General features: G+C 33.5%; 1 protein-coding gene and 1 long non-coding RNA gene across 2 annotated transcripts in view; both read right to left on the reverse strand.

The window, feature by feature from the left end:
- Positions 1-893: 893 nt before the first annotated feature.
- LOC141375570 (uncharacterized) lies at positions 894-7,205 on the reverse strand. The gene is made up of 2 exons (XR_012384043.1): positions 2,282-7,205; positions 894-2,134 (listed from the first exon to the last, which is right to left on the reverse strand). It is a non-coding gene; the product is annotated as an uncharacterized lncRNA (long non-coding RNA).
- A 999-nt stretch (positions 7,206-8,204) lies between these two features.
- fut9b.1 (fucosyltransferase 9b, tandem duplicate 1) overlaps positions 8,205-24,295 on the reverse strand; it is a 107,238-nt gene continuing 91,147 nt past the window's right edge. Inside the window, 2 exon segments of the mRNA NM_001007454.2 lie at positions 8,205-9,632; positions 12,716-12,822. Of these exon segments, the coding sequence (NP_001007455.2) occupies positions 8,512-9,579 (1,068 nt within the window). The 5' untranslated portion in view covers positions 9,580-9,632; positions 12,716-12,822 and the 3' untranslated portion in view covers positions 8,205-8,511.

A 24,295-nucleotide genomic window follows, 5' to 3' on the forward strand; every position in this document is an offset into this window, starting at 1 on the left:
GTTTAAAACTTTTATTGACTCTAAACATGTACAGTATATACAATAAAGCAATCATTTTGATTATTATACAAGTTAGAATGATTTATTTTAAGCTTATAGGTTATTATCATGATAATAGCGTATACAGTGATAAAAGCAATTCATTGCAACAGGAAAAGTTGTTACCTGCTGTACTTTACAACGCAATTTGTTTAAAACTTTTGTCTCTTAACATGTACATTATATACAGTAAAGCAATCATTTGAGTTATTATACTGTTCCATGTTCCACTTTTCAATTACTCTGCTTTATTAATTCATATCCTGCTGTTGTAACTTTAATTTAAAATTAAAGTTACAATTAACATTATTATGATATTTCTCACAGTTGATTGTGTATTACATTAGGCAACATGTATTAATAAGACTATTATAAAGTTTTACCTATTTTATCATGCAATTATATTTGTTTAAACCATTTATTGACTCTAAACAGCACATACAATAAAGCAATCATTTAGGTTATTATTCATGTTCATCTGTTTTGAAGCTTACAGTAGAAGTCAGAATTATTAGCCCCCATTTGAATATCTTTTTCTTTTTTAAATATTTTCTAAATGATGTTTATTAGAGCGAGGAAATTTTCACAGAATGTCTGATAATATTTTTTCTTCTGGAAAAAGGCTTATTTGCTTTATTTTGGCAAGAATAAAAGTAGTTTTTAATTTTTTAAACACCATTTTAGGCACAAAAATTATTAGCCCCTTAGGCTATTATTTTTTTTTTTTTTGATATACAGAACCACCTGCCTAGTAAATCTAATTAACCTAGTTAATTAGCTTAAAATGTCACTTTAAGCTGTATAGAAGTGTCTTTATGAATATCTAGTAAAATATCATTTACTGTCATCATGGCAAAGCTAAAATAAATCAGTGATTAGAGATGAGTTATTAAAACGATTAAGATTATAAATGTGTTGAAAAAAATCTGCTCTACTTTAAACAGAAATTAGGGGAAAAAATTTAAATGGGGGGCTAATAATTCTGACTTCAACTGTATATGTCAATAATACCACATACCACAAAAAAGCAGCAATTAATCGCAACAAGAAAATCTGAGAAGCCTGCTTAATAATAAACGTCAGTATATTTATTTCTATTCCATCTTTCACTTTGCAATCTCTCTGCATTATTAATATCCTGCTGTTGCAACTTTAAAATCCAAGTTAAAATTAACTTTAACAAAAATATTTCTCATTGTTAATTTTAATCTCTTAACTAACACATAGTAATCAGATGTGTTATACTGTCCATTATAATGCATTTTAATTTGTTTAAAACATTTATCGACTCTAAACATGTACAGTATATACAATAAGGCAATCATTTTGGTTATTAAACATGTTAAAATAATCTATTTTCAAGCTTATAGGGCAATAATACCACATATCGTTATAAAAGCAATTAATAATTGTAGCAAGAAAATCTGAGAAGGCTATTCCTGCTTAATTATAAACGTCAGCATATTTATTTCTATTCCATCTTTCACTTTTTAATCTCTCTACTTTATTAATATCCTGCTGTTGTGTCCTTCTTTTAAAAGTTTACCTGGAGATGGTCGTTTCTTCATTCTCAGACGCTCTGATGTAGCCTTATATAAAAGATAACGAACAAAGAAATCACACAAGGATAAGAAAACAGTACTTGAATAACTCTAAAATTCACATTAGAAATGACTGATAGGAAAAAAGGCAATGGTTTCAGGCCTGTTCGTTCCTCATTGCAGCTGACACACCATTGCTTCATACCGTTTTACTTGTCCTTCTGTTAACGTTCACATTACCTTGAAAACGGTGTAAATTGATGTGACAATTAGACCAGCGCTTTCTCCATATACCCAGAGGATGCCCGTGTACATAATGAGCAGGTTTTAGGGATGAGTTTCAGCAGAAGTTGTCACAGTATGCAGAACGCTCTAATTATCTGTAGTATGGCCGGCTGCAGGTGCATGATGGCTGGTTAATAGGGTCTGTTAGTGATCTCAGCCGTGGGTTTTGTGGGCTTTCGGGTCACCGGAGTCCCGTAGAAGATGCACGCCTATGTTCTACGTAATTGCTCACCTGTCTTCAATAACGCTGGGAGAAAAAAAATCCATTCCTACAAGTCACAAAGGATGTTAAAAAAATAAAGTTGCAGATAGCAGATTAATGGCTGCTCAACACGCATTATACTGGAAAATCCTGCATGCGCTCTGTCAGCTCATTCTAGGAAATAATAATAATAATAATAAAAAATTTGTTATACCTGAAATCTAAGAGCTGCTCGCTTTCTGACATGTTTCCGTCTCATTAATGTGTGGAGGCGGTCATGTAAAGATCAACAGCGCCATCTCCTGGACAATAGCAAGACTTCCTGAAGGCACACACACAAAAGGATTACTGGCAAGTTTATTCTTACTCATTCACCTTCCTGTGGAGTTTACTTATACTAAGTAGGTAAACAATAGTCATTCAGGCTCAGATGTGAACCGGGATCACATTAACAAAGACTCGGAAATGATTTCAGTTTATACTGTAAGTCCTGATACAAGTAAATGTCACACTGTTATTTTAATAATCAGTCGATTAGTTTTCATCCTATTTTTTTTTAAAGTTATACTTATTTTTTTTTGTTCAAATGAACATTTCTAGTCATCTCAATATACAGTGCATCTGGAAAGTCTTCATAGCGCGTCACTTTTTCCACATTTTTTTGTTACATCCTTACTCCAAAACAGATTTTTTTTTCCATCAACATTCTAGACACAATACCCCATGATGACAATGTGAAAGAGTTTATGAAGTTGTTGCAAATTAATTTAAAATAAAAAAGCTAAAAAATCAGATGTACATCAGTATTCACAGGCTTTGCTCAATACTTTGTTGATGCACCTTTGGCAGCGATTACAGCCTCAAGTCTTTTTGAATATGATGCTACAAACTTGGCACACCTGTCTTTGGGAATTGTTACCCATTTCTCTTTGCAGTACCTCTCAAGCTCTATCAGGTTGGATGGGAAGTGATTTAGGTTTGGGCTCTGGCTGGGCCACTCAAGGACATTCACAGAGTTGTTGTGAAGCCACTCCATTGATATTTTGGCGGTGTGCTTTGGGTCATTGTCCTGCTGGAAGATGAACCGTCGCCCCAGTCTGAGGTCAAGAGCACTCTGAAGCAGGTGTTCATTCAGGTTTTCATTCAGCTGCATTCATCTTTCCCTCTATCCTGACTAGTCTTCCAGTTCCTTCTGCTGAAAAACATCCCCACAGCATGATGCTGCCACCACCATGCTTCACTGTAGGGATTGTATTAGACTGGTGATGAGCGGAGCCTGGTTTCCTCGAACTGTAACGCCTGGAATTCATTCGGAAGAGTTAAATTTTATTCTCAACAAACCAGAGAATTTAGTTTCTTATGGTCTGAGTGTCCTTCTGATGCCTTTTAACAAATTCCAGATGGGGAGTGGCTTAAGCCTGGCCACCTTACCATACAGGCCTGATTGGTGGATTGCTGCACAGATGGTTTTTCTTCTGTAAGGTTCTCCTCTCTCCACAGAAGAACACTGGAGCTCAGACAGAGTGATCATCAGGTTATTGATCACCTCCCTGACTAAGGCACTTCTCTACTAGAAACGTACATTATCTGTCTCTAAAATAAAAACATAAATACAGCGAATAAGTAGTATTTCATCCCAAAAATGTCTAAACTGGACTGATGCTTGATTTCTGAGTTGTTCTGTAAAGGAATAAGAGATTCACTTGATTGTCAGATTTTTGTTCTTTATTAAAAACACTTTACAAATGCAAAAATCCGGTCATTGTATTGATATCCTCAGCCCAATTAAACCTACAGCTTTAAGTTTTGTAATGCTAAAAACTATTATTCAGAAAAATACTTTGAGTTGGCAAGTTTAAGTTGTTATCATTCACATCAATTGATTACAAACATGAAGTTATAAATAAATTCTACAAATAAATACTACAAATAAATTTACAATTGTCCCCATGTTTCTGCCAGTCCTGACACATTTGCATTAAGTCTATGACTCAGGACAAGACTTCATTTGATGGAGGAGCTGACAGTGTTCAAGGGTGTGTTCTATGATTGAACTGTATGATTTTATGCTTGTTTTTGTACGATTCTATTGAGGAAGACAAGCTTAAAAGTCAGGCTCGGTCACATTTTAATAAGTGAAAATGAATGTTTTTGCAACCCCTGGGGTGTTTACATTATAATAAAAACACAGCAATAGTGTCAGACGCAGCAGATTGATTTTATGGCACCAGGTTAAATCAGGTTAAGATACCTATACAGCACTCACGTATATTAAAAATAAATACAGGCCACAACTAAACATGGAGGACGGCCTCCGAGTGGCATTCTCCAAAATGAAATGATTAATAGACTTGAGCCTATTGGTATGTGTGCAAGGTTTATACAGTTGAAGTCAGAATTATTAGCCCCCATTTGAATTTTTTTCTCATCATTTTCCAAATGATGTTTAACTGTGCAATGATATTTTCACAGTATGTCTGATAATATTTTTTCTTCTGGGGAAAGTCTTATTTGTTTTATTTCGGCTATAATAAAAGCAGTTTTAAATTTTTTGAACACCATTTTAAGGACAAAATTATTAGCCCCTTTTAAGCAAATTTATTTCAATATATACAGAACATCGTTATACAATAATTTGCCTAATTACCCTAGTTACTCTAATTAACCTAGTTAAGCCTTTAAATGTCACTTTAAGCTGTATAGAAGTGTCTAGTCAAATATTATTTACTGTCATCATGACAAAGATAAAATAAATCAGTTATTAGAGATGAGTTATTAAAACTATTATGTCTAGAAATGTGTTGAAGAAAATTTGCTCTCCGTTAAACGAATTGGAGAAAAACAAAAAGGGGGGCTAATAATTCTGGGTTCCACTTTATATTAAGTGGCCTTAACTAATATATACTTACATATTAATTAATAGTTTTTTACAATGTACTTATTGTGTAAATACATGTATTTACTGTGAACCAATGCTTGATTAAATACATGTATGTAATTACATCTATAATTAACTTTTGTAATTACATTTGTAAATACACTGTTAACCATCCCTAACACCTTAGCCTACCCTTAAACCTACCCATGCCACCAAACCTGTCCATAACCCAACCTCTATTCCAACTCAAAAGCACCACAAGTGTTCTCAAATACATTATAAACACAGTAAATACATTGTATTTTTTTTGTTGTTGTTGTAAGTACATAGTAGTTAGGGACACTTAATATAAAGTGGGACCTAATTCTGACTTAAACTGTATATTTATATACACTTCAGAATACATTGGGGGTTGCAAGTCAATGACATTGTTATTTTAGGGCTCACAGGCTGAAAAGTTCGGGAGCCCCTGTCCTACATGACTAAATTTGTATTAAACAATGGAGTACATTATGTTGAATGTAAAAACACTACACAGAATTTGAATGCACTTCCTGCATTACAGGATTGTCTGCTGAACTATATTCTAATGACGTTATGCAGAGAGTGTAAAAACATTTCAGTCACATAGCATTTGTGCAGTTTTTAACAGTTCAATGAATGCTTTGTGTTTTAGTTATTTTTAAACCGGTTTCCTCATGACACACCCTACTAGCCCCTGGCTAAATTTGAGTTTTACGTCAACACTCCGATCGTCTTCACCTGACTTTTGGGTCATTACTGTTACTGTGTATGGTTAAACAAGCACTGAATTCGAAATTAAAACACATTCTTTCCGTACCCCCATGTCCTTCTAACCCAGAATGACTTCTGTTCCTCAGTGAAGCAGCAGATGATTAATGAATTGGATGAATGTGAAAACAGCTGATCACACCTTCCAACAAACATGCGTATTTCAATGAAGCAGAAATGTGTTGTGTTGTGCTTTGCTTCACATTTCTGTCATTCCAGAGACTCACAATTATAGAAACACAAACATGGAAAGCCTAAGAAGACAAAAGAGAAGTGAGCAAGCTGCATAAAAAAACAAGAGATAAAAAACTATTCTTATAATTAAAGTTAAATCATTTGTGGATAAAGATCTGCTCGTTTTTAATGATTTAAAAACACACAAAAATGAACAGAATTTATGCGAAATAAAATAATCCAAATAAAATAATAAAATAGTCCATTTGTAACGTATACACTGAAAATGCTGGGTTCCACACAATTGATTTGCGTTGGGACTTTATGAAGGAATTAAGTTAGCTTGTGAGTTTTTACGATTATTAGTAGATTGAATAAAAACTTTTAAAGGTGCTGTATGTCAGATTTTGACTCCTCTAAAGCAGGGGATTTCAAACTTTTAGGACACACCACGTAAAAAACTTTTGGGGCACGCACCAGAGTTTGAAAACCCCTGCTCTAAATCATAAAAACACCCTAATAAGTTCAAGATATTTAAGAAACATGCTACGTGAACATTCTTGTTTATTTAAAAAACAATGCTGAAGTCAGATTTTCTTCTTTGAAAGTGTGTTTTCCGTGCCGGAACAATTGTCTTTGTTTTGCTCTTTTAACCTGCCCAATGCCACTTTAGTCAATTATATTTCAGCACCCCGGGTTGCCTTGGTGGAAAACAACGTATTTCATTCAGTCAGGAAGGCTCTCAAAGTATGCACCCCCGACTGAAATGAGACCTCCAGTGGACAGTAGCAGACTCCGAATTGAGACGCAGATTCATAGTTCCAAATCAGGGTATTAATTAGCAAATAATATAAATATTTCGAACGTAAACATTAAGTAAGCAGGATACATTGTAACCCCATGTCCTAACAACTTAAAGCAATCAGCAAATTGGCTGTTTGCACCAGACAAAACCTGATAGAAATAGAACCTTAAGGCACAAGGTGTTTTTTACATGCATTTTTTATTTCTCTTTGCTATTTGGGCTTATTTGAACCTAATTAGAAAAAAATCTAAGTATGATATTTTGATATGAAGTAATTTTAGAGAAAAATGATGTCCATATATGTGGACTCGTGGTCCGAATTTACATAAAACACTTTTTCCTGACTGTATTTTTTAATGCATATATAAAATAGAATTTTTTTTTAATTGCTTTGAAAATCTGAGAGTTAAAAACTTTTTTTTTCCATTTTGGACAGTTAAAAATAATGTTTGGGACATTTCAAATGCTGCAAAAAAGTTGCAGAATGACACTGCAACAAAGTTTAAATAATTCAAAGTATTTTAAATAGCCACTTAAGAGCTAAAATGTGCTGTCCACGTATGTGGACACTCAGGCCCTAGGAGTTTAAATACAGCCGTTCAGAGGCACAGAATAGTGCACTCACTGCACTGCAATGAAATGGTAAGGTTTATAATCTAATTAATACATATTAAACCTCTTTAACATTATTAAATGTAGATGCTGAATCACTGATTTGTGTTGGTTTTGAATCATAGATCTTAAGTTTAATTATAAACGGTTTTATTTTGAAGATCTAAGGTGAACTTTCTGCTGCTGCTTTCAGTAGTATGGCAATAAAAGTCATGTAAAATGCCATTCAAACTCGCATTATTAGCATTTAACACTGATTAAAGCACATGAGGTCTACCTGAGCTGATCATTGTTTACCTGTGAGAAATAGGTGCTTCTAAAGTATACATTTCAGGTCTTGGTTAGGACAAAAAGTCTTTTTAGTATGGAAATTCTTTCTATATCACGTGCTGTTGCTTTTAGTTAGAAAATGTTTAAAAACTGCCTTAAATCAGCCTTTAGGCTTGATAGTCAGGCACATGCTTTCCAACCTGGCAACCTGCACTCGCAGTGAAACTGTGTTATGATCCAGGAGTGCAATACCTAGTTTAACCACTGGATGTCAAAGTTACATACTGCACCTGTAAGTTGTCCCAAAAACAACCTCAAGAATTGTGTCGTTTCAGCTCATAGAAGTATTTTGAACAAACAATCTTTTGAGTGTAGTAAATAGATTCACTTACATTTGGAGCTGCCTTGTTGATTGCGAAATGTTTTTAAAAACAAAGTGTTTCCGGATTTTCTGGAAGATAAATTTTGAACAACTTGCTTTTTTAGCCTCAAGCCTAAACTAGTTTTTCGAGATCTGGGGTAGGTTATTACATCCAAAAAGTGATGAGGGCAAAGGGAACCCAAATCTAACAAACCACAATTACACAAAACTGTCAAAATTATTAAATCCTGTGTATTTATTTTGAGGGTTTAATACTGTGGCTTTCATAAATGCATTGACCATGATATGAATATTTGTATTTATTTCTTTGCCATAATTTATTCAGAGTCACTTATTAAACTGATGATGTAGATGTGAGTTGCGGTATAAAAGTAAACCAATTTGTGGGACAAAAAAAAGAATTAGCAATGATTGGCAGTCAAAATACTTTCATTTCACCAGAATTGTAACAAACTATAAATATAAAAATTGGCAGTATATATATATATATAAAAGAGTCTTGTATACAGTAATTGATGTGCCAAAATATCTTCAGTTGAAATACCAGTCGTATATATCATGAGCTTCTTTATAATCCCTGTGTCGTGCTATATAATCACAGGCAGTGCATATAGCCAGAACAAACTCTTGAGTTTGCAATATTAAATGAGGAGTTGGAGTGAGATGTTTCCTCCAGTTAAAGTATCTGCGATACGCAACGTCATCCCTATCCAGTAGATGCAGATATTCTGCCAGTGACTTTGGATCTTGAAAGTCCTCCACATGAATAAAGGCGTCTCCAGGAACAAAGTTTTCATAGTTCTTTCTTGGAGGACCCAAAACCACAGGAACAGTTCCTGCAGCAAGAGGACCATTGATCTTCTCTGTGATGTAGTCCTTGTGGATGGAGTTTTCGAAGGAGAGGTAAAATTTGCAGCTAGAGAGGGTAGGATAGTACTCATCGTAACTCAGAAACCATGAATAAGCCCTCCCGAACAAAGTGACTTTGATGTGCTTGCTTAATTCTTGATAATACTTGTTCCTTGCGCTGACTCCAGTTGAAGGATCATTGTTACTCACGATCCAACAAACCAGTTTGTCTTTTTTGGGAACGACGAAATCCTCAGCTGGTTTCTTCCTGGTTTTTAATCTCATCCGTACTGCAATATCAGCATCTTGTCTGTAGCTGAGAGTGAGATTGAACAGGTTTTCCAGACCGGGTATCTTTTTAGTGTTGGTCGGAGATTCTAAATGTAACCAAATCCACTTCTGGAACGGAGGACGAGGCGATGGAGGGAGGTTGGACAGATCCCAACTAATGCCTCTGTGATAAACCATGACGGCGTCTGAATTGGTGTAGAGCGATCGATCATCCGTCAACTTACAATTATCAATGTTGTAAAACTTTTTGCAGTCGCTGAATTCAAACCTGTAGTTTTCAGGCCAAACCCACAGGAGTAGGATCGGTTTGTCTTCTGCCGCATTAGAGACAGAATTGTTGCTTTTGTCAGAGCTGCTTTCAGACTGCTGTTCATGTATAACAAATTGAGGTGGACAGTTTCGTGAGGGTGGAAACATATAAAACACGATGCTGAAAGAGATGACACCTGCTAACGTCATTACTAAACCCAGGCGACACAGCGATGAGCCATTTGTGCTTGACATTTTCATATCTGAAAAGAAAGAGTGAACAAAGTTATTTTTCGTTTTCATAGACAAGAATTAAAAGAAATGCCTTAGAATGTGTGACCCTGGACGACTTACTCAAAGAACACGTTTATACTCAAAAAATGCTTGCCTTTTCAAACTACTTAAAATGAGCTAAAATAAACTTTTGGGACAATTTTAAGGGCACCTATGATGAAAATTATCTTTTGTATGTTGCTTGGACAGAAATGTGTGCTGGTAAAGTGTGTCTACAGTCATACTGGAGTGATAGAAACACAATAAGTTAGCTTTTTTTTAATTTCTTGACATTAAAATAGGATCCAAATTCCTCCCATTTTTAAGTCCACAGCAACGTAACGTAGGAGTTCCATTTCCCTGCCCAGCGAATTTATTGACAGCTGCGTATGTAATGCATATAATCATATCCACTAGACAGGACCTGAGCAAAGCGACAGAGATTAAAAGATCTGTTCAGCTCTCTGTTATCATCAATCATTATCAAACGTGATCATGAGTGAGTTTAAAATGTTTTAAAACAGTGCCTGTTTGTAATGAATTACAGCGGTTTTACCGTCTTCAACACAGCTGCATGTCAGTACAGATCTAAAAGAAGACGCTTCAGTCCCGGTTTGTGGACTTTTAATTAGGTTTATTTTGTACATTAACATAACAGATATTCACACAGCAGTGGACATTAACCTGCATCCTGTCACATTTGCCATGCAAAAACTGTGTTAGCATGTGTGCATGAACTTTGTAACAACATTGCATGTGACTCATCGAAATGCTGGAGTTAACTCCACAACAAATACATCAAATAATCATTGGGAAAGTTCTTACTGTAGTATTTCTCCCAAACACTACGTGAGATCTGCTTCATGTCTGTCACTGTGCTGTTTATCTAATGCAGACGATGCAGAGATTGAGGCACACTCTGACAGGCACGTGGGAACAGTGGGCAGGGAGAACTAGCATTAAAGGCACAGGCAACAAAAACAGCTACACTGTGTCCAGAGCAGAACATTTAATATTCTGAAAGCTAGAATAAATAATCTGATGGGTGTTTTGAGCTGAAACTTCAGACACGTTTGGAAAACACAAAAGGCTTATCCTAAATCTTAAAAATGGGGTTGAATAGGTGCTCTTTATGCCAACTGTATGGTTTTAGCCCTGATTAGTACACGATATGAGAGAATTAAAATCGTGCTGTGATGCACATCCATAACGCTGGAATTGCTCAGAAGTATAAAATGTATTTTTTTTTCTTAGCTACATATTTGAATTGTCAAAACAAGAAAACTCTAGTTTTACACATTTTTTAATGATAAGTTTAACATTTTTAAAAGTGTATTTATTATTTAGACAATGACATAATCAAATTTGTTGAGTTTTGGATCAAATTGAGATAATGTATCATGTAAAGTGATGTTTTGCTCTCTCTGTTGTTATCGTGAAGAGTTGAGTGATTATTTTTAATTTCCTTTCCCCGACTAGGGAATTTAATTAAGAGAAATTGCTGGAAAAAGTCAAACAGTTTGTAAATTGGATCTCTTAGCAATAAAAAAAAAAGTGAATATTTATTGAGATGGATTGTTGATGGATGTCGACCAGATTGGGTAGCTTTACTTAGACAAGAATTTTAAGACCTGTTGAAAAAGATTTAAGACCTACAACACAATATTTCAGTGAATTTAAGACTATTTAAGGCCTAAAATTTAGTTTTTGAAATAAGACTTTGAGACCCTGTAATTTGCTGTAAAAATGTTCAAAAGCTGCTGTGAATTGTTAATTGCAATAAAAAAAACAAAAAAGATGGATGGATTATTGGTGATTAAGTGTGCACCCGTTTGGGTAACTTTACTTAGACATACAGGCCCGACTAGCTAGCATGGTAAAAGGGGTGGTCCTTTTTTCCTCAAAAAGTGGACCTTTCTGCAGTTAATCAGCCCTTTTTTATAGTTAATTATGAGATTTTGATATTACATTTTAATGATGTTTTAAGCAGAATTTTTAGCTAAATTAGCTTGTCAGATGATCATCATAACTACACTTTTTAATGTACCAAAATATTTTCTAATGATGTAGAAGAAAGAGATATGAATACATATTTTTAAAATACGAATTTATTACATCATATATATTTAGAAAAAAATAGAAATCTGTTAAAGTTTTAAATTAAAAAAACTGTAGTTTATTGTCATTTATTAAGCAAATAAAAAACTGACCACATTCAGCTTTCCTCAGTCAGAATTTGGCTCTTTAAATAATGATAAATTTAAACATAAAAATAATAAAAGAGCTTCATGATTTGTCTAGCCTTTCATTTAAAAAAAAAAGAAAAAAGAGAAACACATTTGATTAGAAATTCATGAATAACATCAATAGCCAAATTTGTATTTAAATTAATTTTAATACAGGGCGCTTTTCATGCTTGACACCTTTTTATTGGTAATGTTTATCTTAAAAAACAAAGACTAAAATTCAGAAATAAAAGTTACTTGTAAAATATTTTCTCTATTTAAAAACAGTACAGAAGCTAAATACAACTTCACCTACATGCGACTGTATGTTTTCTTGCACCGCTGGTTGTTGACCTCATGAAAAATATGTGTTACCATTAGCCAAAACCGATTAGCTGAGGTCCCACTGATGTGACGAATTCTGCTTGGTAGTAAAGCCTTTTTCAATAGGTTACTTTTTACAATTTATGATAGTGCAGCAATAAAAATAGAACAAATGAGCTCATGTGTGGGACAAATTCTAGACTTTGTCATTGAGGGGTGGGTCTTTCAAACCACCCGAACCTGCCCTGGCTACATTTCAGACCTACAACTCAATATTTAAGTGAATTTAAGAGCGCGCGGACACCCTGATCCCAAATATTGTCCACATCCACATAGACCATACATCAAAGGAAAACTGATTCATTCAGCTCATAGATGATCTACACATGCATGTCAAATTAAATAATAAAACATTTATGATTGGTTTGGTGGTCCAGGGTCATGACAAATGAAACTGTCAGCCATCAAGTAAAATGAGTCAAATTCAGATTACAGGTATTAATGTTGTTAAATAAGTTCCTCACCTGATTAAAGAAGAAATAAAGCATGTAGTGTGGTGTTGCATGAAGCCAGCGTCTGATGACTAGATGAATGACCAGAAATACGGAAGTTTCTTTAAAACATGATCTCTCTGAAAAGAATGGGTAAAAAAAACTGGGTTGTTGTTGAGCATTGAAACACCTGAAGGACGACCCAATGCTTAAGAGAGACTTAAAACACAGACCAATCACAATCCACTATGCAAATATCACTATGACACCATTGCTTCTTGACAGCCGGTGAAGCAACCAAACAAGCCAAACCGGTAAATCAACAATGACCCAGAACAAAAGAACATTAAATCCAAGAACAAATCATCAGAAAGCATCATAATTATCATTACTGTTTGCTTTTTATATGTTGCTCTAGACATTATTCAAATTACAATGGAGATAATTTAGGCAATTATAGTTTTTATTATGTAAACAGATTTGAATGGAATGTACTTTTGCCCAGCAGATGGCACTGCCTCCAAATAATGGATATCATGACAATGCTTAATCACTGGTAAAAACATTATTATATTATATTATATTATATTATATTATATTATATTATATTATATTATATTATATTATATTATATTATATTATATTATATTATATTATATTATATTTTACTATATTTTACTATATTATATTATACTATATTATATTATATTATACTATATTATATTATACTATAGTATATTATATTATATTATACTATATTATATTATACTATATTATATTATACTATATTATATTATATTATATTATATTATATTATATTATATTATATTATATTATATTATATTATGTTTATTATATTATATTATATTATATTATATTATACTATATTATAATATACTATATTATATTATATTATATTATGTTATGTTATGTTATAATATATTATGTTATATTATATTATATTATGTTATATTATGTTATATGTTAGTAGACATAGCAGTAATTTATGCAATACAATTCATAACACAAACACTGGAAAAATATTTTTAGTGTGTGTTATTTTCAATTGCTTTCGATTGTATATCGCATTTCTGTTTGTTTTTCATATATTATAGACCGTTTTGAGGAATGTAAACAAAAACAACAGTCCCAACTTATTTCCTATTTTACTTGTTTAATTTCTATAGCTTCCCAGAATCCAAAAAAAGAGTCACATATTGATGAATAATGTTATGATAGCTGTTTTAACATTAAGATATGATTGAATTGCCTCTTGTTACAGTTGTGAAGTAGATTGATAATAAACAGTAAATGTTCATGGGCCAAATGAAATGACCACATTGTTACGGTCTAAATTATATTATATTATATTATATTATATTATATTATATTATATTATATTATATTATATTATATTATATTATATTATATTATATAATACTATTTTATATTATATTATATTATATTATATTATATTATATTATATTATATTATATTATATTATATTATACTATATTATATTATATAATACTATACTATTTTATATTATATTATATTATATTATATTATATTATATTATATTATATTATACTATATTATATTATATAATACTATACTATTTTATATTATATTATATTATATTATATTATATTATATTATATTATACTATATTATACTATACTATATTATATTATACTACATAATATTATACTATATTATATTATACTATATTATATTATATTATACTATATTATATTATATTATATTATATTATATTATATTATATTATACTATACTATATTACATTATATTATATTATATTATATTATATTATATTATATTATATTATATTATATTACTAAATTGTTATTACAAACTCTTAATTTATTAATAAAAATTACATAATTAGTTTGAACAGTCAATGAGCGGAAATTGCATGATTTCAACATTGTGTCAACAATGGTTGGCTTATAGAAGTAATATAAATTCCCATGTTACTCACTGATATTGGCCTTCATCTGTCAAATCTACTTCTTAAACTAGAAAACTGTGTTGTGTTGGAGGTTGTTGATCAGGTCTCAATGAAGATCTCCCCTTTCTTCCCTTTTAAAATCTCCACCTGGTCTCCGAGAATCTCACAGTCCTAGATCTGATCGGCTGATAACAATTAAAATAGTGTTAGTAAAATCATTTATATAACAAAATGTGCTGGGCAAATATTAATCACATTCCAAATAAAAGTTTGTTTTGAAATATTTTCTGTGTGTGTAATTAGTATATTTTATATGTATACATAAGTACATACAGTGGCTCAGTGGTTAGCACTGTCGCCTCACGGCAAGAAACCCACTGGTTCATGTCCCGACTGGGTCAGTTGGCATTTCTGTGTGGAGTTTGCATGTTCTCCCCGTGTTGGCATGAGTTTCCTCCAGGTGCTCTGGTTTCCCTCACAGGTCCAAAACACATGCGCTGTAGGTGAATTAAATAAACTAAATTGGCTGTAGTGTATGTGTGTGAATGAGTGTGTATGGATGTTTCCCAGTAGTGGGTTGCAGCTGAAAGGGCATCCACTGCGTAAAACACATTCAGTTGGCAGTTCATTCCACTGTGGCGACCCCTGATTAATAAAGGGACTAAACGAAGGAAAATGAATGTATGAATGAATACATACACCATGCATATATTTGAGAAAATGTTTAATTATATTGAGATACAAAATTTATATGTATACAAATCAAATTATGCAAATTTAAATATCTGAAAAAGTTAAACTTGTTTTTATGTATTTGTGTGTATTACATTATATATTATATAAATACACGCATATCTTAATGTCAAACTTTTATTTTGCATTAATCTTTGACCAAAACTAAACAATTTTTTAAAAAATTACTGCTAATAATAAAAATTTGCTTAAAGGTTGATATTCTAACAATATTAAGGCTTTACTGAACATGCAGTTATGCAGAATTCACCAAGTTAAATTTAATACTTTAAGACATTAAGACTATTTTGAATTAAATTTTAGACTCATAAAGGGCTTAACGCTAAGAATTTATTTAAATAGCCCAGATAGAAAAGATTTTTATTTGCTCTATCAAAAATATTATTATAATTTAATATGTTTAATGATCATTTAATAATAAAAATAGATATTTCTTAGCTAAATATTTTAAATAATGTTTAAAAACAAGCAAGCTCTACTTGTATGGATACACAAACTTTCTTTAAACTAAAAATTAAAAAAAAAAAAAAATTACAAATGTTTTAAAAGTTTTTAAAAACTATAATAAACTAAAAATATGTACAACAATCTGTCCAGGTTGGTGTCCTCAGCAGTAAACACATGGAGCACTTTTAAACAAATGTTATTGTAAAGGAAATAATTAAACCATTATGCTAAATAGAGTTAAAAATGACCTTTTAAATAAACAGTTATAAGTTGAGATGGATTGTTGGTGATTGTATGGGTATTGGCCAGGTTGGCTATACAGGAACAAAGAAAAATTTAGACCTTTTTAAAAACCGATTTAAGATCTACAACACAATATTTCAGAAAATGTACGACTTTAAGGCCTAAACTTTAAATTTTGAGATTTAAGGCTTTTTAAGACCCTGCAGTCACCCTGAGTGAGGTTAAACCTTTTCCTGAATAATGTAGTACCACGATACCGACTGGAACATCATGCATAATTTAGTCATTTAAACTTGTAATTCTGGTTAGCCCTTTCAGCAGTTTCATTGTTCTCTTAAACATCCCTATTACAATTCCTTTGAAAGCAAAAACCTTGGATTAGGCTTGTGTTAGATTGGGTTTGTTTGGCTGATCCATCGTTGGGTTTGCTCGCTAATTTATTGGATTGCTCTAATACATAAAATACTTTATTGAAGTTGATATTAATATGTCCCCCTTTTAAGGATGTGTATACCAGGCATCTACAGATAAATGATTGTGAATTTTGTTCAGCAGGAAGATTAGATCCGCTATTCCAGCAGCTGTAAAGTTTATATATCACCAGAGATTGTAAAAGCACTGCAGCTGCTTGTTTAAACTACCTGCTAACAATAACAATAAGCTGAAACAAAACAATTTGTGTAATTCTATAAGGTTTAACGTTCATTCCACTTTTATGTGTAAAATATTATGTTAAAATATGTTTTGTGTTAGGACAACATAGTGTTGGTGTAACTACATGGTTAGCGGATGTAGTTTCCAGCATGCTTTTGTGGGGGATTTAATTAAGAGAGGGAAATGTTGACAAAAGTAATCTTAGGTGTTTTAGGTTAAGAGAAAGGCTTGTTAGAGTTTAATGCTATAAGAAGTCTAAGTTGATTTTGATGCGTTTTTCTCTGAGCCTAAAAAAAATGGGAAAAGAGTGTGAATCTGAATAATAATAATAATATAGAAGATAAAATACAAATAAAATTCAATCATACAATGCAAAATAACACTGTATAGTTTATCATATATAATAAATTAATTCAATTAATCTTTGTTAACCGGAAGTTGCTGAGACTTATTTCAGTGTTGATGTACTGTACATCCAACTGAAATGAAATATATAGTAGGGGGCAGGGCTTTGTATTTATGCATCATTCCCGCATAGCAAACTAATGGTAGGAGAGGGTATTAATATGCAGTTCCTATAGAATCCCTTAGGTTAACAAAAGGACCGCCACTCCAAAGGTGAAAGCAAATGCTCAGAGTTTGATTAAAGATCTCATGAAGTGCTTTAAAATATGCATTTTTATTTAATAGCTGCGTCCCAAATCGCATACTTATGCACTATTCTACGCCATTTTGTAGTATAAATAGTATAAAAAGTCTGTTCACACTGAAAACTCTAAAAATAATAAGTGCACTTTAATTACCCGGATGATGCACTCATTCAGCCGCTAAAATGAAGTGTGTAATGATGGACACTTCACGCACTCAACGGCTGCAGGTTTGCTCACGTAACGGAAGGGGCGGAGCTATCGGACGCACATGTTGAATAACTTTATTTATTTTGGATGGTAAAAGCAAAATTCTCCTACGAGAGTGATTATAGCGCCTCCCGATGGTGAATGCGGCAATACTCACGGCAGGTATTATTTGATAATTCGTTCGTTTATTTCACTGATTTGGCAACCGTCAAACATCATCAGGGAAACAGTTTGAATTTCCGCTTCGTAAAAAAACATAAGTGTGCCATTTGGGACGCCACTACATACATATACTATTCTGTTGAGTGTGTAAGTGCATAAGTACATAGTGCATGAGTGCATAGTGTATAGTGTGCCATTTGGGACGCAGCTAATGTCTAAACCAAATCTTAACCAAGACAGAGGGTGGAACATAGTGTAGCTTCTCTACTTTTTCTAAAACAGCTAATAGGATTTTGTTTTAGCCACCGCTCTGCCAGTGAGAGGGGTTGAGCTCAGGTGCATCAAATGAAAAGCGTCTTGAACGGGGCGGGGCGTGTCAGATACTACAGAGCGTTTAATTGGTTATGATTTGATGAGAAACTAAAGAATGAGCTGACATAAATACAACTGTTGATCCATGTAGGTGGAAGAAAAAAAGTTCACAGTTCGCATATAGGTTAGTCTTTTTAACTCAAATGGTTTGTAGCAATCGGTTTCCTCAAACGGTTTGTGGTGCCTTTAGGGTTGGGCGATGTCGACCAATTTAGCATCGTACGATGTCTAATGTGAAACATTGGATGGATGATGACATCGTTGTCATAGGCGGAGTTTAATTAATTATTTATAAACAATTAATTCATTTATAACGAATCAATTATTTGTAGCCGTCTTAACTACCTGACCCGCATGGTCTTTGTTTTATCCATAAACAAATCATAAATAAATAAAGATAAGTTGCACACAAATTACCACCTATCAATCACTTTTTCTGCTGGAGGTTGGTCTGTAAAAAAGGTGCAGTATCTGAGGTTTTTGTGAAAAGTGTGAAAGTGAAAGACTGAAGCAGTGTACTGATGCTGGGACACATTAACTGATAGATTCAAAAGACAGAAGAGTCGTTAGATAGAGACAAGATTAATTAAATATCAATTCAACAATTATAGTTAGATGCCATCCAGCGGCACATCCTTGATAAACTGTCCGATGTGCACTGACCACTGGAGCTTAGACCAGCGCATGACAGTGTGTGTGGGTGTGTATGTGTGTGGTCACGTGATGTGCATTTTCAGCAGACCGAGGGCTGTTCAGAAAGGCTAGGTAAAATACGGTGTGGATGTGGATCATTTTCGTTCTAAAAGGCCATTTTAACACTAAGACTTATTAGTGTAAATGAGGCCTGAGTGTGTATTTTTCGCGAGCGGGTTTGTGATGGGGGCAGGGGTGGACTGGGACCAAAAATCAGCCCTGGCACTGTAGCCACATTACCACATTGACACAGCCTGATACACAGACACGCACATTTACTACTTATATTGGTGTACAGATGGTAAAATAATATAAGCACTACCATATTTCATAGATATTTAAACATTTAATGTATGTGACTGGAACAAAAACACATGTGTTTGGACTTGTCAGGGAAACCAGGAGGAAACCCACGAGAACATGCAAACTCAGCCGAGGCTCAAAAAAACGACCTTCTTGCACCCCTGCGCTGTGTCATTTCGACACTGTTTCAGTTAATTTTATGCATTTGGCAGCGTCTGATTTTAAAGACATTTTTTTTTGCTTTCTCTGAGCTTTTCGGCACCACCTTTTTTACGGTCCATCTCTGACAATTAGCTTGTGTTGCACTTACTGTTTATTTGACATTCTTGCCAGATTTTGATTATGTCTGCGTAACCTCTAATTGGGTCAGCCCATCTAGAAACCAGCCGATCATTGTCGATTGGGCCAATGCTTAACATTTATTATTATTATTACTAGTATCATCATTATCATCATCATCATAATACTCATATCTTGAAAGAGATAAAAGCTGCCTGCATGTAAAACAATACATATAACAAAAAAAAAAAAAATAAAATAGCTGACCGGCCCACATTTAAAGAATGGTTCGGCCCTTCTGGCATTTGCCAGAATTGCCAGATGGTCAGTCTGCCCCTGGATGGGGGCAGGGAGGAGGATCGTGTTGTCTATTGACTATTGGTGATGGACGATGGCATCGTCTATCGGCCCAACCTTAGTTGCCCCAACTTATTGTGTTTTACAGTTTTACAGTTGCTTTGAGTTCTCTTCATTTATTGGGGTTTTTCTGTGCTTAAATTCCTTCGTTTACTCAAATGGATTAAGTTCACAGTACTCATTAGGATTAGTTTTTGAACTTGAATGGTTTGTTGCAATCTTTTTCCTCAAATGGTTCGAGTTACCTTAACTCTTTGGGTTTTACAGTGTACAAGCTTTACATGCTAATATCAGTTTTACATCTTCTAAATGGTCATTTTGTCACTGTTTTGGGGCACACTAGCTTATAGATAGACATCTTAAAAACTACCAATTACTCATACTAACATCTAAAAAAAAAACTTATTTTAACTTCATGGGACCTAAAGATTACCAAAACAACACTTTCTTTTAGTTTTTAACTTGCATCTATTTTTCACCTTAAGAGCAACAATGCGAGTCAGCAAAGTAAACATTTAAAATTTAGATTTGACACAAACTTTAATGTACAAACTTGTAGCTCGAACCTTATTGTGCCCAAATGCTTTACATTTACACAACACACACGGTCACAGGCCTTAAAAACAGATACAAATGATACACTTTGCAACAACTAAACAAACCACAGTTGGATGTGTGTCTGGCACTCTGCCTATTTAATCCTGACTAGACATTGTACAAACAAAAAGAACTGATCACGTCTGAAGGTCATTCAATGTAAATGCATCTGAACATTACACAATCTTTTATTTGCTATTGTATACAGTAATACTAGTTATACTGGTTATGATGAATAGGACCAGTTTATCCTAAAACCAGAAAGCATTACTGGCAGTCTTAATGTATAATTGTCCTTTCTGTGCAGAAAATTAAACTTGTGAATAAACTGTGACATATTAGTAGGCCCACACGGTTTCCGCAGAATTCCGCAGACTTTTAGCCCATCATTGATTCGGTTTATTTACTCGTGCAAATGTGTGTAAATTTGTATGTGTTCTGTTTTTAAAATGAATTTCAGTAATAATTATTGACTAATATGAAAATGTTCATATAATTTATTTAGAATGCAGTTTGTACAGTAATATTTTCTATCTTTTAGTAGATTTATTATATAGAAGACTTGATTTGTTTACTAAATAAATAGGATCTAATTGGATCTAATAGGTGATCTTCCACAATGCTAACAACTTAGCATAAATCTCTGAATCACAGTCCCTCCCCTGCCGTCTACAGCCACGCCTCCTTTAACACGAGCACCGCAAAAGAACCCTCTCTCATGTGTTAAAAGCGACTAGTGCTTGCCCAGCGGCGTCCAAGCCAAACTAACATGCTATTTCAGAGTGAATATTTAGAATTGCATGGTAAACAATATAGGGAAAGACTAGGTGGAATAGCGCTATTTACTTGTGTTTTGTTGTTAAACTAATTCAAATGTACATTATCGATGTTGTAAAAGGTCCCTTATGAAACTGAAAATAGTCTTATCAGTCTTTCATCGGAAGATTTTAGTGGCTGAACAACACTTCTGTGAAGATATAACGCATTTGTAACAACAACATTTAACGTTACATCAGCTTTGCGTGAAGCTAAAACAGTTTTAAAACAGAACATAACCTGTCTAAGAGAAATCCTTCAGCCGTTGTGTCATCCTTTCTTTAGAGTGCAAAGGTAACTCCAATATTGATTCAGGTTTTTTAAACTTTTGATTCAGCAGGTTTTTACAGATCGCGTGAGTGCTCTCTCTCGTGAACATGCAGCTGTCGGAGGAGCTGCATACAAACGGCTGCACAGTTGTTCAAATCTGCATTTGCTGACAGACAGACTGGGCTACTTATCGGAATTATGAGAGATGTCAGCCCGACTCTATTTAATTAGATGAACATTTTTTAGTTTTATGCTTTACCCAAAATATAAAAATACATATAAATACATTTAGATTATTTACTGCAATCATTACTATTAGGCTGTGAGGAGACTTTTAACCAGCACAACAAAAAATGCTTCTGAAGACAATCATCTACTGCACCAAAATCCAGCACAGAAATAGCAAAGAATGTTCCGTCTGGCCCTCCATATTAGTAATGCAGGCAAATTATATTAAAGATTGGGGTGAAGAGCCTAAGAGTTTAAGCTTAGACATAGTCAATTATAAAATGTTGTTTAAAAAAAAAAAAAAAAAAAAATGTGGGGAAAATACTGACTACTAGTTCAAATGGGTAGTTCAAAACTGAATTTGACTCTGCCAGTCTCTAAATATTGTAAATAAAACTGCATAAACTCTATTAAACTGTTTTTTAAAAACCCTCAGATTCAGCTACTGGTCTGGTTCATGTGATCTGACCGACACCCGGGAGTAAACCACATGTAGCAACTGATACAGCAATAGAAACCAATACAGTCATTTTAAAGAGACAGTTCACCCAAAAAAATGAAATTTACCCTCTCTTTATACCCCTTAAGTTGGTTCAAACCTTTATAAGTTTCTTTTGTCTTGTGAAAAAGCTGAAAACCTGTAACCATTCATTTCCAAAGGAAAAACTAATAGGGAAGTCAATAATTACAGATTTCCAAGTATCTTCTCTTGTGATACAGAAGAAAAAAACTCAAACAGGTTTAGGAAGGGTAAGTAAATCAGGACAATTAAGGATTTTCGGATGCACTATACTTTTAAATCTAAATAATAATAAGGCTTAGGGGTGACGCAGTGGCATAGTAGGTAGTGCTGTTGCCTCACAGCAAGAGGGTCGCTGGGTCGAGCCTCGGCTCATTTGGTGTTTCTGTGTGGAATTTGCATGTTCTCCCTGCGTTCGCATGGGTTTTCTCCGGGTGCTCCGGTTTCCCCCACAGTCCAAAGATTACAGGTGAATTGGGTAGGCCAAATTGTACGTAGTGTGTGAGTGTGTGTGTGTGAGAATGAGTGTGGGTGGATGTTTCCCAAAGATGGGTTGCGGCTGGAAGGGCATCCACTGCGTAAAAACGTGCTGGATAAGTTGGTGGTTCATTCCGCTGTGGCGACCCCCGATTAATAAAGGGACTAAGCCGACAAGAAAATGATGATGATGATAATAAGGTTTAGCTGGGTTTAGTTAGTTGAATTACCGCAATGTCATCACAGTCCACTAGATGATAGTGTTGTTTAGTTTTTCCAGGTGAGTGTGTAGAGTTAACTACTTTAACATCTTCAAGTTTTCATTAAACGTGTTGGTCAGTTTGTTAGCGGTAAAATTAGAACTGCAGAAAAAAAAGTAAATTATAAAATGGAAGACAAATTAAAGGTTAAGATGGAATAGATAGAAATTGCACTATGCTGCATGAATATTGAAATTTATATAAAATAACAATAATATTGTAATGTACCGTGACAAGGATTGAGATGATATCATATCATGGGGACTCAACAGCTGATGAAGGCACAGTTTGATGTTTGATGACCAGTTAGTGGAGAGGGGGTGTGTAGGGGAGAGCGGGGAAAAAAACACTTTTATTTTGGCCATATAATGAACAAAGTAATGGGGTTAGAGAAACTATTTGTTTTACCAACAATACACAAACCTCTCCTACAAATGAGCACTGGTTGTATGATCGCTGGGCCTATGGTTTCTGTGCAATACTGCCAAAAGTGCCAGAAGTAAAAATGTTACAACTTACCCCTCCAGTGAAGCAAGTTAGGATAGGATAAACTTTATTTGTCCTCGAGAGGAAATTTGTCTTAAAAGTTAAAAAGCTAAAAAGGTGCTACAACATTGCTCTAAACAGACAGTAAAAATAAATAAAACAAAACAATTAAGAACATACTGTACAGTTAAGAACATACACTGTTTACAGAATAAGACCGTATATAAGTATAAATATATAACACAACATAAACCCAGTCAAGTGCTAGCGTACTACAGGAGCAGTGTTATTGGTAGAGTTCAACAGTTTTATGGAGGTAGGAAAAAACAAAAGCTTCAGACTATTAGTTTTACACATTGGCATTCTCAGTCTTTTTCCTGATATTAACAGCTGATAATCACTGAAAAGGGGATGTTTAGAATCAGCACTAATACGTATTGCTCTTATTATAGCCGCCTGTTCATATATAGAGTCTGTATGCGCTTGTATTGTTTTATTCCTATAATTTCCAAGGCTGTTTTTTGCAAACAAACCACTTTATAACAGTGTAGTAACAGGGTCAGTTGTAACACATGCTTTAAAAGGCAGATTTCACACAGTTAACTTAAATTCAGTTTACTTAAAAAATTTCTGCTCATAGCTCAATTTATGTTTTATTCTACATAGCAGTGTGTTTTTTTATCTTCTGGATAAACACATTCAAATCTATTTGCATTATTATCCATTTATCCATTATTATCAGTGCATTTATTTACATTATTAGCAATAAAAATCTATTAAAATTATATATTTTCTATTAAAAACATTTATTATAAAAAGTTCTCAACATCACACTCAAAGTTCAAAAAATATTTTGTTAGCTTATTG

The sequence above is a fragment of the Danio rerio genome, chromosome 8, assembly GCF_049306965.1.
Source record: "Danio rerio strain Tuebingen ecotype United States chromosome 8, GRCz12tu, whole genome shotgun sequence".
NCBI classification, from domain to species: Eukaryota; Metazoa; Chordata; class Actinopteri; order Cypriniformes; family Danionidae; genus Danio; species Danio rerio.